General features: G+C 47.0%; 1 protein-coding gene across 1 annotated transcript; it reads right to left on the bottom strand.

The window, feature by feature from the left end:
• Positions 1-741: 741 nt before the first annotated feature.
• Smc6 (Structural maintenance of chromosomes 6) lies at positions 742-13990 on the bottom strand (the record flags this gene model as incomplete). The annotated part of the gene is given in 4 exon segments (XM_077690959.1): positions 742-1610; positions 3317-3487; positions 12910-13068; positions 13891-13990. Coding segments are annotated over 4 exon segments (667 nt in total), but the record flags the coding sequence as incomplete, so codon positions are not given.
• Between the last annotated feature and the right edge of the window lie 546 nt (positions 13991-14536).

Here is a 14536-nt window from a genome sequence, read left to right as displayed (position 1 = left end):
TGTGTTTAGAGGGAGTGCAGCTCAATTTCCTAGCGTTTGCAAACGGAACACGCGAACTAAAGGGTGCCTATTTTTTTCTTTTCTGTGTCGAAGTTGGAGGAGAGCAAGGAGAGAGCGCTGCATCAGGTGGCTAATTGAATTTTTTTCTTCTTTTGCTACCTTAAAATGATGCTCGAGCTGCGCTGATCGATTAGCGGACCTGCCAAAGAACTGCACTATAGACAGTATTCCACTTCAGACAACCGCGTTTTAAGTGGTATGCTTATGCATTGAGTTCTATGGGAGGGAAGCCGGTGGTCACAAAAACCCGTGTTATATCTGGTCCCACACTATAAGCGGTTACATCATAAATGGTCTACACTGCTTTTTAAAACTGCAGACACCACACACAAACGATTTGCTCAACAGCTTCGCTGTTGAAAAACAGCGAAAATTGCGAACCGTGCATTTACAAAAATGCAGATTTGGCAGAAGTAACAGCTGTATGTTATAATAAGGTAAATGGAGATAATTGGTTGGACAGAATTTAGAAAAACAAATAAATTTGGCTGTGAAGAACTCGCAATCTAGACAAGTGGCATAAAAATGCCACACATTATAGACAATTCTCTCAGTTTCTGCAGATTTCTTCCCTCTTCGACTGGAACACATCTGTGCACAGGTCACAACTAGAAAATATCCCAGCATAACAACACATGTGGCAGGATCTGGCACGGGCTCCCTTTGTGTGCTGTGAAAAATGTTAACGTAGAGGCGACGCTGTTTCAATGTGGAAATAATAGCTCAACTTGCCACTTTATTCCAAACTTTGGACAAAGATCACAGCAAGCACATGTTAAAAAACAGGCAGCGTACAAACCAGCAGGCAGCGTGCAAACAATAAATCACTAAAATACGAATGGTCAAGATTTAGCTCTCACTAGAAACACAAAGACTAGACAAACTGAAACGAATTCGCAACTGATAGAAATCACTTAAAAATAAGCACGTCTTCACCAAATGGATTACGAACGTGACTAATAAAATTAATACTTTACAGATCAAACACCCAACCTCCGCGCCAATACAAAGTTGCACTCACGCCCACTCACATACTTCAAAAATACGAAGCAGACTGGAAGTGTGCCTTCTTGCGAAGAAACTTCCCCTCCAATCTGGTTACGTATATATCAACTTTCAAATCCTCCTAGTTATTGTTAGCGAAGGGAGGTACAGAATACCTTCCACTCCGTGCAGTAAAATATTCTATCTATGATGCGTAGATGCCTGGTGGAAATCGTTACCCGTCCACTATGATATATCACAGATGCTTAGCTCAAGGTACTGTTCCGCCCCCCACACAGTGAGCAGCCCCGGACATGTCGTTGCTGGCCCTACTGGTCGTTCTTGTCGGCATCACCGGGGTTGTGGTGGTGGTTGTTGGCTGTGGTGCCGTTGAGTGCGGCTCCCTTGCGCTTGCGGCTGGGCTCGGGCATGATCATGATGTTGACGTCCTGCAGAGCCTTGATGGAGGGCATCTCCAGGGGTGTGAGGAAGACGAACTGGCAGCCCGACTTGCGCTTGGTCATCTCCAGGATCATCTCCAGGCTCACCCGCCGTTTGCCCATGTCCTGCAGAAGAGAAAGCCAGGTGAACACTGCCCTCGCACACTGCGTGGCCAGTTTGGGAAATTCATCATGCCCAAGCCCTCATCATGCCCAAGCCCCATTCTGAACAGTCACCTCCGGAATGCGGAGCAAACACACCCCCTTTTCCCACCATACATGTGCGCAGAGTTGAACCCCCCAATATTGGACAATCCGGTGGGCTAGTCCCCTACAGCTTGGTATAAGGAGCCTGGCCTGTACAAAGCGCATTTCCTCTCTGGCTTGCGCAGTCTCACTGGAAGGCTACAGCCAAGATCATCAAGATGTTCCTATTCTATGGGCGGAACTAGCGTCACTAAATAAGCTACGCTTAAGAGTAGCGCCACTTCGTGCACCCGGAAGCGTCTGGGGGCCATTTTGTTTCTGGCTTGCAGTGTTGCCATCTCTCCTAACGAAACTGCCTGCGGTTGTGACGGGCAGAGTTTGACCGGCCGCTCTAGCGTCCGCGCAGCAGGGAGAGAGAGAGGAGGGCCGCCCAAAAACAAAATGGCTGCACCCACATGTAAACAAATATCACGTGGTGCCGACGGACCAATTAAAATCCTGGCGGCCCATAACAATGACGGAAAAGAGTGCCGATACTCTAAAAGCCTTTATTTAGTGACGCTAGGCGGAACTGTCACTAGCTTTGTACGACAGAGGTACACAATCCCTCTGTTCTCCAGACTCTTCCAAATCCCCAAGAATTCTCGTTGGTACACACTCCAAGCTCGCTCTCTTAGAACACTGGCATTAATAAAATCCAGTTTTTGGAATCACGTTGCAAATTTTGTCCAGGCAATAGTGAAGATATGTTCCCCATTAAAGGAGTACTGACACTTTTACGTTCCACTTTTATTGCTTTTATCGATGCTCAATGGTCTGGCAAACCTCAAACAGCACTTTAAATACCTCAGCGCGCGATAATTAATCACATTGAACGCCCTGAAAATCGTTTGTTTCAAATTCCCACGCTTTCATCCTAAAAGGCACACATGACAGAATCCCGGCATGACCTCACTGCTTTGTGCAGACGTCAAAACACTGCGGAGGGTGGTGGGGGCATTGTTTCGACCACACCGCCGCCGGAGCTGAACGGCCGAGCCTGAGCTGCCTGGAGGTGCTAGGCCTACCATTGCGGTGGAAATTCGATGACCGCTTTCAATAAAATTCATGATAGCGACCTCTCTTGTGATTCCGGGCTATGTTATCGCTTCCTTTCCAGTGTGTGGAACTTTATTTTTGCCAACAGTGCCTTCCTGGGCAGCGGTTATGCCTGTAGCTCTGGCTACATGCACCCGTTTGTGAATGCGCCAGCGCCCAGTCGCCGCTCACGGGACTGCGCATGTGAAGTGAAGTCACAAGTTTTTGACGAGCGCTGTCCGCGTCACTTCTTTTGGCTACCACGGTATGATGTCACGCTAATGTCCATTTGCTGAGTGCCACTCCGCGTGCTGCTCCGTCAGCGCGATAAATGAGATCCAATTAAAGCATGTTCTTCGCGTTGCAGGCCGCTCATATTTCAGCCAGGGTATTGTGCAACAATATTAACGCCGTGCAACAATATTAACGCCGAAAATTGGTGTTAGTACTTCACTAATCTCGCCGTGCACGAGCCCCTGAAATCGCACACCTCCCCGCTTCTTGCGGAAAGAAGAAGAGGCACGCGCCGCTCATCATGGCGCCCTCACCATGAAGATGTCGAACTCGTCCATGATGCGGAAGGGGCACTCCATGGTGTCCCACAGGGCCAGCACAAAGCAGACCGTGGAGAAGGAGCGCTCCCCACCGGACAGGGCCTTCAGGTCCTGGGGGGCTGCCGACTGGCCGCTCGCAGCAGCACGGTCCTTGCGGGGCTCCACCTACGCACGCAAGACGGCACTATCTGCTGAATGTGGATGACTCTGGGTGCATTCGAATTTCCCCTTTAGACAGCTCCGTTGCCGTCTTTGCGGACAGCCAACCATGTTAAGCACAGTTCCAATTCGAACGAAGCAGTCAACGAAGACTGCTTCGAGGAGACGGCATCAAAGTCAGCAACGATGCAGACTACCTTCCTGTCTAAACTAACAAGTCACACCAGAGCCCCCTTTTTGCGTATTAATGTTGAAACAAAAGCACTTCTTCTATTGAAATATTTAGTATAATTTACGAGTGGTGAAGATGACGTTGTTTAATTTTTAAATCACGTAATGTTTGTAATAACAACGGTAATATTAGTTATGAAACCTGCGGCTTGCGTTTTTCAACATGTCTGCTCCGAGGCTGTCGTCTGCGCTGGTGTCGTGTTTGGGATCGCGGCGCCGTTCTATTTTTACCCCTTAAGACGTCTAGTTAGACTGCTTCATAGGCTGTCTACCAAGATGCCCGCGAATTGGAATGCAGCCTCTGCTTACTGGAACAAACTTTCCCAACACTGGACAGCAGGTGGGTGTGTCGAAACCATGGACACTCACAACGTACAGTCTTTGTCGAAATTTTGTAGGCCACGCCAAACGTTATTAGTCCAAGAAGAATTCGAAGCAGAAGCTTAAAGGGACACTGAAGTGATATGTAAACATTGCGGGATTACTAGCGCAAATTGTAGCCCGGAGTCCCCAGGCCATGTTTCGACCACTCTGGGCGCGTTTAAGCGATTTTATTTAGTAGAAAAATTAATTTGAAAATGCTGTCCTCCTCTCTTTACGCTCGCCCATTTTCTGTGGAGTTTTTGTGTGACGTCAGAAGGTGCCGAGCTTGCAATTGGCTGCGCTACTGCACGGCTCCCCGGCCTTCAGACAGAGTCAGTTGGCCCAGCGTTTCGTCCGCCGGCCGCCGACGGGTCGTCGCAATTCGTTCGCTCAGTTGAAACGAAGCCAGGACACGTTTGTGAATGGAAGAATGGGCCTTTCTTTACTTGGTTAGTTTGTACACTGTATCTAGCTCCAAGTCAAGGTCGCTTCACACAAGCGCTGCACAAGTGCACATGCGACGCTTCGCTGACTGGTACGCCGTAGGAAAATATAAGGCCTCTTGAAGGCGGGAGAAGAGTCAGCGAAGTCAATATAGGTACTAAGGAAATAAAATCAACTGATATTTTACCGTGCAGCGTAAAACTAGGGTGCGGGAAGCACTTTTTTGCGCTGGGCGAACAACCACAGCTGTCAGCAGCACGACTACGCATCTGCGAACGCTTTTCCGTCTACGAAATGCAATTGCTAGACGTGAGCTATTGTGGAAACTCGGGGTATGCTTACTGCACGAGCGCAATACAACAAATAGTCACCTAAGCTGCTTGAAATGCCAAGACTAAATAAAAGTGTAAACGTGTTGTACAATATATACCTTATTTTACCAAGGTCGGCTGAGCCGGTCTCGTGGCCCAGTGTTCTGGGGCGCTAGGTGTGTTGTCGCAAGTGTTTTGCAAGTCACGAGTTCGAGTCGCCGCGGGTAAGTGCTTTTTTTTTTTTTTGTAAGTTAACTTTTTCGTTTTCTGCCGATTTTTTCTACATTGAGTTCACCTTTTTTTGGGGCCGCAACGTTCATGGCTCCAGGAACTAGTTCACAGAACGCGCGCAGGCTGGCACTGGCGCGCTAGCGAGTTCTCGTTGGCGTGCTGTTGCCATAAGCACCGACTGCTTGCAGGCAGTGGGCACAGGCCAGAATGAACAGACCCTTGGCCTGGTGCGAACACGCTTTTTACGGTACAGGCATGAGTGAGGCAAGCTCGAAATATGGGGGGAAAGCGCATGACATTTGGGCGTCTGCGGTTACGCGGAGGGCGTCCATGCACTGCGTAGGCCTCGCTAGTGAATGCTACGATTCCAAGCCGTCCTGGGAGGCTTATCTTTATGCATTTTTACAGCTGACAACATGGCAGAAGCGCGGTACGATGATTACTGAGTTATTGAGAATGCCCATCCAATAACGCCACCGGTTGTGTTTTACAGAACCGAAACCGAAACCGAAACTTGTTTGGTTGCTCACCTTGGGCATCGTCCAATCACGGTGCCCGCTCCTCCTAACGTCACAGCTTTAGTTGGTGCGGCCGCCGCAAACCGCGCATGGTAGTTTTTCTTCTTTCGCGCTTTGTAAAATAATTTACCGATTTGTCAACCGGATAAACGATGAAAAGTGTGTAATTTGAGCCAGTCTACGCAGTCCAAGCAAAAACGGGAGCTTGACAAATTCACTTCAGTGTCCCTTTAACATTCAAGCGTGACTGATTTTATGGCACAAAGAAAGCAAGCTGCTTTCAGTCTCACACAAGAGGTAAGCACACCTGTATTTGCATTTTTTTCGTTGCCTGTCGGGTTGTGAGAAAGACGGAACTTGTTTCATCCCGTTGGCCATCATTTGAGTGAGTGGAAGCCTGGGGCAATGCTTAGGATTGCGCGAAGTGCACACAGCCCCCAGCAACACTTCCTCTTCGAGTAACCGACGCTGTCAACATAGGAGTATCTTAAGGGGGGACGCGGCTTTCAACTTCGGAAAAATGACCAAAACATCGTTTTTTTGAAACCCGCATATTCGGCTTCTATGTTTCCTATTCTATGCGTCTGCAAAGTTTTTAGGCTGAAAAGCGTCGCAAAGTGGCATAAAAAAATACTTTTGTCAGGCGCGGTGACAAACTATCAGCGCAAAAGGGCGAAAAAACGGCAATTTTCGGAGCGCTCTATCTCCGCACCGGTGCCACCGGGCGCGGCCATTTTGATATGGTTAGATCGGCCGAGCGATCGTCTTTCCGGTTCTGCTCGTCTCTTTTATCTTCGTTCATTCACAAACGCACAAACGGCAGAAAAGAAACGACGCACAAACGAAGCTAGAAATAGATGCTGAAGCGCTATTGGTCCTCGGTCGGGGCGCGGAACACCGACCCTCCTGATTGGATGTCACGGGCGCAATGCAAGATGGCGGCCGCCTGAGCTGCGTAGCGAGCGGTTTGAGTTCATTTTCGCCGCTTCGCTCGGCCGAGTTTCTGTTCAATCTATGGCATTCAACACGGACGTTATCGCGGTGGGAATGCCGGAGATAACGAGCCAGATTACGGGAAGTTGTGTGGCTCGAAAGGAGGAGGTCATCGAACGCTTCGTGGTGCGCGTGACTCTACCGTCGCCAGACCCCGGAGGGTGACGCGGTGTGCGCGCTTGCAATAGCGGTTCGTGAAGTGAACTTTTGGTCGGGTTTGCGATGTTTACACGCTTAGTTATTGCTGTGTTTTGACTGTGGGCTCGCTAGCCTTGAGAAAGAAACGGTCGACGCGTCAAACGCTGCGGCGCGCACGGCATAGCCGACGCGCATTGGGGCAGCACATGACTGGGCAACCGGTTACGATTGAACGCCAGTAGTTGTAATTAATGCCTGCGTCGTTAGATTTAATCTTAAAAGCGACCTGACCAGCCATATCAGCTGTAATCAAAGTTCGATATGTCGCGGTAAGCGTGCGCTAAGATGCGCGCGAGCCATATCGCCTTTCTTGCGCAACGTTTCCCGTGCACTTGTAATTTTCATGCAAACAGGTTTGAGTTAGTAATATAGGAATAAAAATATGTTCTCTGCATTAAAAATGTACGTTTGTCGCAGCATTTAACAGTGATTTTTTAGTGAAATTATTGATTCCATTGCTCAGGGCATACTGGCTTTGCTGCGAGAAATATTGGATGCCTTGAATGTCAAAAGTAGTAAAAAAATATGCTCTTGCATTGAAGTTGGGAGTTATGCAGAATACTCTACCAAGCTTCAAAGTAGCTCATTTTCATCCTTGTGGTATGCAAACTTTTGGCAATGAACACCTGCACGTATGAGTACTAAGTTGCTGTGCCAGGCAAGATGATAAAACATAAAAAAAAGCCAAAAATGTTCAAATTTAAGTAAAAAAAATGCTTAACTTGTTGCCATGGTGACAACACTGCAAAAGGAGGCTGTTCAGTGCGATACAGTCAACCAGCTAACCTACTTTGCATTGAAAGCCCATTGAAACCCATCTCCCCCTTCATTTGATCTGCAAAGTGGGGTATGTACTCTTCACAGAGGAGCTGAAAATGATATTTTCTGGAAAGAGAAAGGCTGTGAAAGGCACTCCAATTTCAAGGCAAGGCATTCCAGAAGCCCCATGTTCAAAAGGACATGAAAGGCTACAACCGTGACGACTTTTGATAAGTGAAACCTATGTTGCAACTTTGGAAGCCGTTTTCTCAAAACATTTTTTTTTGCCACCTGTGTCGCTTGTACCAGGGATTTCTTTGTGACCGCTGGGTCTATTTTGATTCCGTTTCTTGCATTACATTCCTTGATGAACAGTTCAGGTCGTGACACTCTTGGTTTTCCAGATTTGTTTTTTGTGATTTTTTTATTCACATAATCGTTCACAGTCAACATGCCTATTGCACATTAACCTCTAAAAAAATGAAAACTAAAAAACATTGTGTTGTAAAAAAAAAATTCTAAAACTGTCACGACCTCGTCCATTCATTTGGGAATGCAAAGCACTTCGAACAAATTTTCTATCATGTTTTATAAGCCGCTCAAGCTCGGTACAAGCGGAACAGAAAGAAAATTTAATACATAAAAAAGTTTTCAGAATATTAGCTTGAAATTTTTATGGTGTTATTACGGAAGCATTTCCAGTTGCTGTGCCAATTTTCATCAAAATCCACAAAGAAATAAAAAAGTTGATTTTGAAAGCCACGTCCCCCCTTAATTGATCAGAGTTAGGGGAAATCCCCAAGGCGGAGTAAGTTTCTGCAAAGGAAAGTTTGACATCCACCTCAATACATACAGCCGTATGGCTACAAAGGAAAGCTGTACAGCTTTTTCAGAAACTTCGCAATTAAAAAAAAACAAACCCTAATTATCCAGATGTAGGGGATTTCCTGAAGGTGGAGTAAAACCTGTCTATCACTTCGAGCTGTTGCTCAATTCGCTCTCGCGCTACAAACGACTAGCCTCCTGGTTAGCTCAGTTGGTAGAGTGACTGCTGCGGTTAAGCGGTGGTCCCGGGTTCAAATCCTGGACCAGGATGAACTGCGAAGTTTCTGAGAAAGCTGTACAGCTTTACTTTGTAGCCGTACGGCTGCACGGAGGTGAATGTCAAGCTTTCCTTCGCACAGGAGTATCTTATAACATGCCAGCTCATTTCAATTCTGCTACGATGTCAGCATTACGGCTACATGGAAGCCTAACATAGCCGGCATTCAGCGGGAATGCAGTCACGCGAGCCATTACTCCATTACACTGAAGCTTGCTTGTTTCATCAAAAGCATCGATCGGTTGATTACAAGGTTTAACGCGCCAGCTCTACGAAGGCGATGAGGCACACTGTAGTGGAGGGCTCCGGATTAATTTTGACCAGCTGGGGATCTTTAACTCTTTCGCTACCAACGAAAATTGACTAATTTTAGGGGTCCAAGAAAACATTTTTTTTCCTGCTAAAAAATTGGTTAGGCACTAATTGCAGGAGCACAAAATGCAGATTATTTAATGGCATTTCCAATAATAGCAGTTTTTTAAAGGTTTTTATATATCATAGTTGTAAAAAAATAAATATCAAAACCAAAATTTTTGTCAAGTTGTCGAAAAAAATGATAAAAGAGGAGTTGTGTATACCAAACCACTGGTAGTAGAAAAAAATTAGAATATACATTTTGTAGGAAAACATTTCAAAAACACGCCCTAGAAAAAATGTCGACTTGCGCGGAACAGTTTGTCAGATATATAAAAAAAAAAATGTTAGCATGCACGGTGCTCGTGTCATGCGGTGAAGCCCAACCTCCAATTCAAAATGTGCAATTTCGGGTGGTTCCCTCGCATAAATCTGGCGGTTTGACATTATCAGAGGCACCAATTTGCCCCCACATAACGTAAAAACATCTTGTCAATGGCTGACTTTGCATTTACAGCGAGCACAATATTTGGGACAAGCACGCGATGCGGAAAAAAACATGCATGAAGTTGAAAACGGAACACCGTGGCTGACGCTTGTTGTCGTTCACGGTCAGTTATCTCTCAAAACATACAGCTGAGCTTTATTATCATCTTCTTACTCGCAATTGTAGCCTTGCTCGCAAAAATGAGGTACGATGAGCTAGAATCGTGCCCTGCGATCTTTGGCCGAGTAGCAGTTGCGCGCTGAAAAAGATCAGCACAACGAGCCTCCTCTATTGCAGCGCCACCTAACATTTTTCAAATCAAACAGTACAAAAACTTATCAGAGATTCCGTCCAAATAGACAGTTCAACTAAGCAGCAACATTAGACCACCGGATATAACCTCGCATGGAAACGAAACTGGAAGGCGAACAGCTGGCAGTGTAAGGCCGGTTGGAAGTGCTGTCCTCGGCGGAACAGTTATCTGGCGACTGGATGTGACCTTTTGACTTGCATCTGAAGTTCTTATCGCAGAAATCAGGTTAGGGTGGGGGAAAATCAGGAGCGCCGTGCTTTGTTCGAGGATCAGTCGCGGACGCTTCAGGTGCCATGGCAGGTAGCCTTGAAGTTGGGTAACTGCGTAGTAGCGCTAAATATGAATTTCACGATGCAGAAACGAAACTGAAACTGTTGTAAACTGTTTGCGAATGGTCCTGGGGTAAGTAGAACTACCACAGTACTTAGTACAACGAGCACAAAGGCAATAAAATTGCCTAAAATCATAAAGTAGCTTTGCAACCAGGCACTGCTTGACATTTTCAGCCAATTTCTGGGATTATTACTGTCAGAACGCGAACCTGACGATTGAAAATCGTTTGCTAGTTCCCCATTCACGCCCTGATAGCAAAAAACAAGCGCTGGTGCAGAGTAATTACGAGTTGCACGCATTCTTCATTGGTAGCCAAGACGCGCGATGACCACGCCCCTTATCCACACCCAGGTGATTCAAAAGTGTGTTAAAAATCAAGTTTCCGTTGCAAAAATGAAAACAAAACTGATTTTGAAAGGCCATTTTCTGATCTAACTCCGAACAGCTTTACTTGTTCGACAAATGCCTGGAACGCTATGAAAAGGCACTCCCAAAAGTATCGATCAAATTGATCGATTTTGATAGGCGAGGTAGCGAAAGAGTTAACATGCGTCAAAATCTCAAACACACGGGCGTTTTCACTTCCATCAGAAAAGCAGCCGCCGCGACCGGGAATTGAACCTGCGTCCTTGGGTTTATCAAAAACTAAACTGCATTTTTTTTTGTATTTTGGCTTAGGTGAGTAGGTAGGAAACATCAGCTCTGACATGCATTCTCTTGATCTGTGGCTGATGCTAACATTTGTCAAATACAGATGAGAATCAGCGCCTGTTCCAACCACTCTTTTCACCGTATTTAGTTTCAACCGGACTTGCTCAATATATACCTGTTGCAAAACTCCCCATAGGCCCCATGTATGAAAAAGTGGTCCACAGTTGCACCCCCCCCCCCCCCCCCTCCACGTGAAGTAGTACTTAATGACTTGTGGCTGCTACCGTAAGTCATACGAGGAACAACCGCAAAAACGTAGAAGTAGTCATTACCTAATGGGATGGGAATCAGCTTGCATTTAGATGAACAGAAGGAGGACAGGAAATACACGACATACCACCGACTCTAAACAGATTTTTTACTGAAGGAAACACACACACATATGCACACACCATGGTGCCGGGAGGTCATCGGTACGATTAGCTCGGACTGCTGCACAGAAACTCTTTTTCAATGTTCGACAATGCCACAGACGGCACGCTGACGCACTCATCTCCAGCTTCGTCTATTGCCATAGCTTCTACAGCTTCTACTTCACAATTTTAATGGCAGACACAAAACTAGAACGATTTGCTAAACAGCTTTGCTGTTAGAAATCAGTTGAGAGTTGACAGAGTGTCGTGCACTTCCCGTCCTTGTGTCCGTCTAAATGCAAGCTGATTTCCATCCGATTATGCGCCAAGACGCACACATCAGAGCTGTTCTACAAAACATTGCCTAATTTATTGTTTCTTTATTTGAAAAAGAGGGTTTATTTTATTAAGCTGCGCTTCGAACTATGAATGTTTATGGCAAAGGCCAGTTTCTGTTGTCCCCTAGGTGCCGTGCCAATATACACGTGCCCTTCAGCAGGGGTGCTGAAGCAGGGCCCGGATTCCGAGTATACAGTCAAACCTCGATATAATGAACCACGTAATTTTTATTAACTTCAAGCGTGTGCACGCCATGTATTTTCGCCCTCTCTAAACGAAGTCCTGTTTGCCAAAATTTCAATGTAACGAAGTTTCACGGACAAATAGGCATGAAATTTCGGTTGTAAGAGTAGATTTTGGGAGACGCAAGCACCAAAACGGGGTCTTGATAAATAGCGAATGGCGACACAGGCCGGCCAATGCTGCGGATGCAGCAAGACACTGAGTCCGTGAATGAGCTCCTTGCCTACAAACTACGTACGGTGCCGCTGCTGCATGCTGCCGCTTTGTCCTTCGTTTGAGTTTGTTCATGCTTGTTGGGTTCCATAGTTCCCGCAAGTGGGCGGCAAAGCATTTGTGGGTTTTTGCGAGCCTTGCACACTTGTTTTTTTTTTTTTTTCCGCCGTGTCCGCGATAGCGTAGCGGCGGCGGCTTCTGCCTTGACCAGAAAGTGACCCGTGCTGCGTGCGGCAGTGGGGGAGCCTGACAACTTTAGTCAATGGGGAGGCACACAGCCTATGGCGGGAGCTTCGAAGCACTCGGGGATGCCGGTTGGCCCCACCAGCGACAACTAGGCTTACCACTTTGGAGGATATTTGATGAGCTCTTTAAAGCTGCGCAGATGCCATTTTACAGTGCAAATTCCGCCCACATTATCAGCTTCTTGCCTGCATGAACAACTGTGTTTGCCGCTCGTGCAGGGTTTCGGCAAGCGATTAGAAGTGGAGCTACCCACATTGTGTGGGTAGTCTCTTCTGCGGCTGCGTCAGCGAGCCAGTGGCTCGTGAGGTGCGTTTTTGCAGCAAGAAAACGCTCCATGCAGCTCACCCTTATGCCCGCGTCAACAATTAAGCTCAACAGAAACAGGAACAGTGCACCAGCCGTGTATGCGCGCCACAATTTTGTTCGCAGAAACCGTGTCACGCAGTTAACACCTCATTTGAACCACGAATTTCAATGTAGCGAAATTTTAATGTAACAAAGTGAATTATGAATTTCACCAACTTCGTTATATCAAGATTTTACTGTATTAAACCCTGGTTTTACCGCCAGGTCCATCCGCATTGAGCGCCAGCGTAGCTTCAACTACAGAAACTCCAGCCCCACATACAGAAGGCAGAGGAGAAAAGATGGAGAAGAGAGGGAGGAGGATGAGGAGGAGTACGCACGCGTATGTGCAGGGTCTCCCGGTCGTGGTCAAAGTCCAAGCTGCCCGTGAAGTTCTGCTGGATGAGCGTGGAGGAGAACATGAGGCGCAGGCGCAGCACCGTCTGCTGGCACAGGATCACGTACTTGTTCTGGCGCTCAACCGTCATCGCCTTCATCTTCTGCACAGTCGGGGCGGAGGGGGGAGAGAAGAAGAGACGCTCAGCCTCTTATATTGAGTGCAGAGCAGCGGCTAACAAGGCCTTGTTGAGGGCCACTTTATTTGCAAGCTCTTGTACAATGTCCAAGACGCTTATCTATAAAAGCAAGGTCTACTTTATGTGGCTAGTGCATCCATAGAGCGCCAAATTCTTCTAACAAATGCGGGGTGCAAAAGCAGTCAAATTGAACAGTAGGTCTCTCCCAATTACTTTAAGCCAAGGCAGCAGAAGGCTAGAAGTACAAAGAGCAGTGCTACAGACAAGCGTGTCTTGCCTTTTGAGCAACACCTTACTGCACTTTTGCAAAATTTCCTGGCACTTCCTCCAGAAACCCTTGCTACACAGAGCAAAGTAACACAAAAGGATGTCTTGGTTTATGTTTCTGTAACCATTTTTATTTCAGTTTAAGCAATACCAGCAACCTGCCCAAGGAGATCTGCTAATGTGACATCACAACTAAGCAGTCACTTCGAGAGCAGTTTTCAGAGCTGCACACGCCACCAAGAAAAGTGGTGAAATATTTCTGGAAAACCAACAATGCAAGATAAACATCTGCCCTATTGGCAGTCTGCAATGCAGCTTATTCACAATCCCAGCTGGGGAAAGGAGGAGGAGGAGAGAGAGAGAGAGAGAGAGAGAGAGAGAGAGAGAGAGAGAGAGAGAGAGAGAGAGAGAGAGAGAGAGAGAGATGAGAGAGAGAGAGAGAGAGAGAGAGAGAGAGAGAGGGGGGGGGGGGGGGAGTGTTTCAATCTCATGATGCAGAGGTCAGAAGAAGTGGCTTACGTGCAAGAAAGTTCGCAGCTCCAGAATGACTGCCTTGGCCTTCTCGTACTTCTCCTTGGCAGTGTTGTACTGCTTGCAGATTTCCTCCCGGCTGCCTCGCCTGTGGTGGGAAGCCAGCGTTCAGAAAACGCGCTCGCACACAGAGCATCTCAATGGGATGAACAGGCCTTCAGCAAAGCAATGGACTGGCTTTGAAGACAGCCCATTCGCAGCACCATAGCAGCACGTGCGGATATAACTCGCATTACTACGGATCTGGCCACAAATACTGCTCAGGGCCTCTGCACCCTTGCTGCAGTGGAACCGCGATAATACAACCTTTATTGTTGTCATCACATTTAAGGGACCGCGCAACCACATATTTCGCATAGTTCACCCCTGAAGTGGGGAGCACAGATGCCGAGTGCAAGGTGCACCAACTCTTTTCCTATGAACTTCAGCGCTCTATATTTTTACCATATCTCATTACCAAGCTTTACGGAGCAAAGTGGACTGCAACAGTGGCTCTCCATGCTGCCCCACTGTAGCTGAAAATGGGTAACCGATGCTAATGCCTGGGCAAGTTGGTAATCCATATCCTTGAAGTTCACAGTGCAAAAGACAAAGCTGAAGGACAAGACAAGCCGTGCCTGTGTGCTTGTCCTTT

This window comes from Haemaphysalis longicornis, unplaced genomic scaffold (genome assembly GCF_048455015.1).
Source record: "Haemaphysalis longicornis isolate Haplotype H1 unplaced genomic scaffold, Haemaphysalis longicornis Haplotype H1 scaffold_10, whole genome shotgun sequence".
Taxonomy (NCBI): Eukaryota; Metazoa; Arthropoda; class Arachnida; order Ixodida; family Ixodidae; genus Haemaphysalis; species Haemaphysalis longicornis.
The sequence above is the reverse complement of the archived record's forward strand: the minus strand, read 5'-3'. Positions and strand labels throughout refer to the sequence as shown.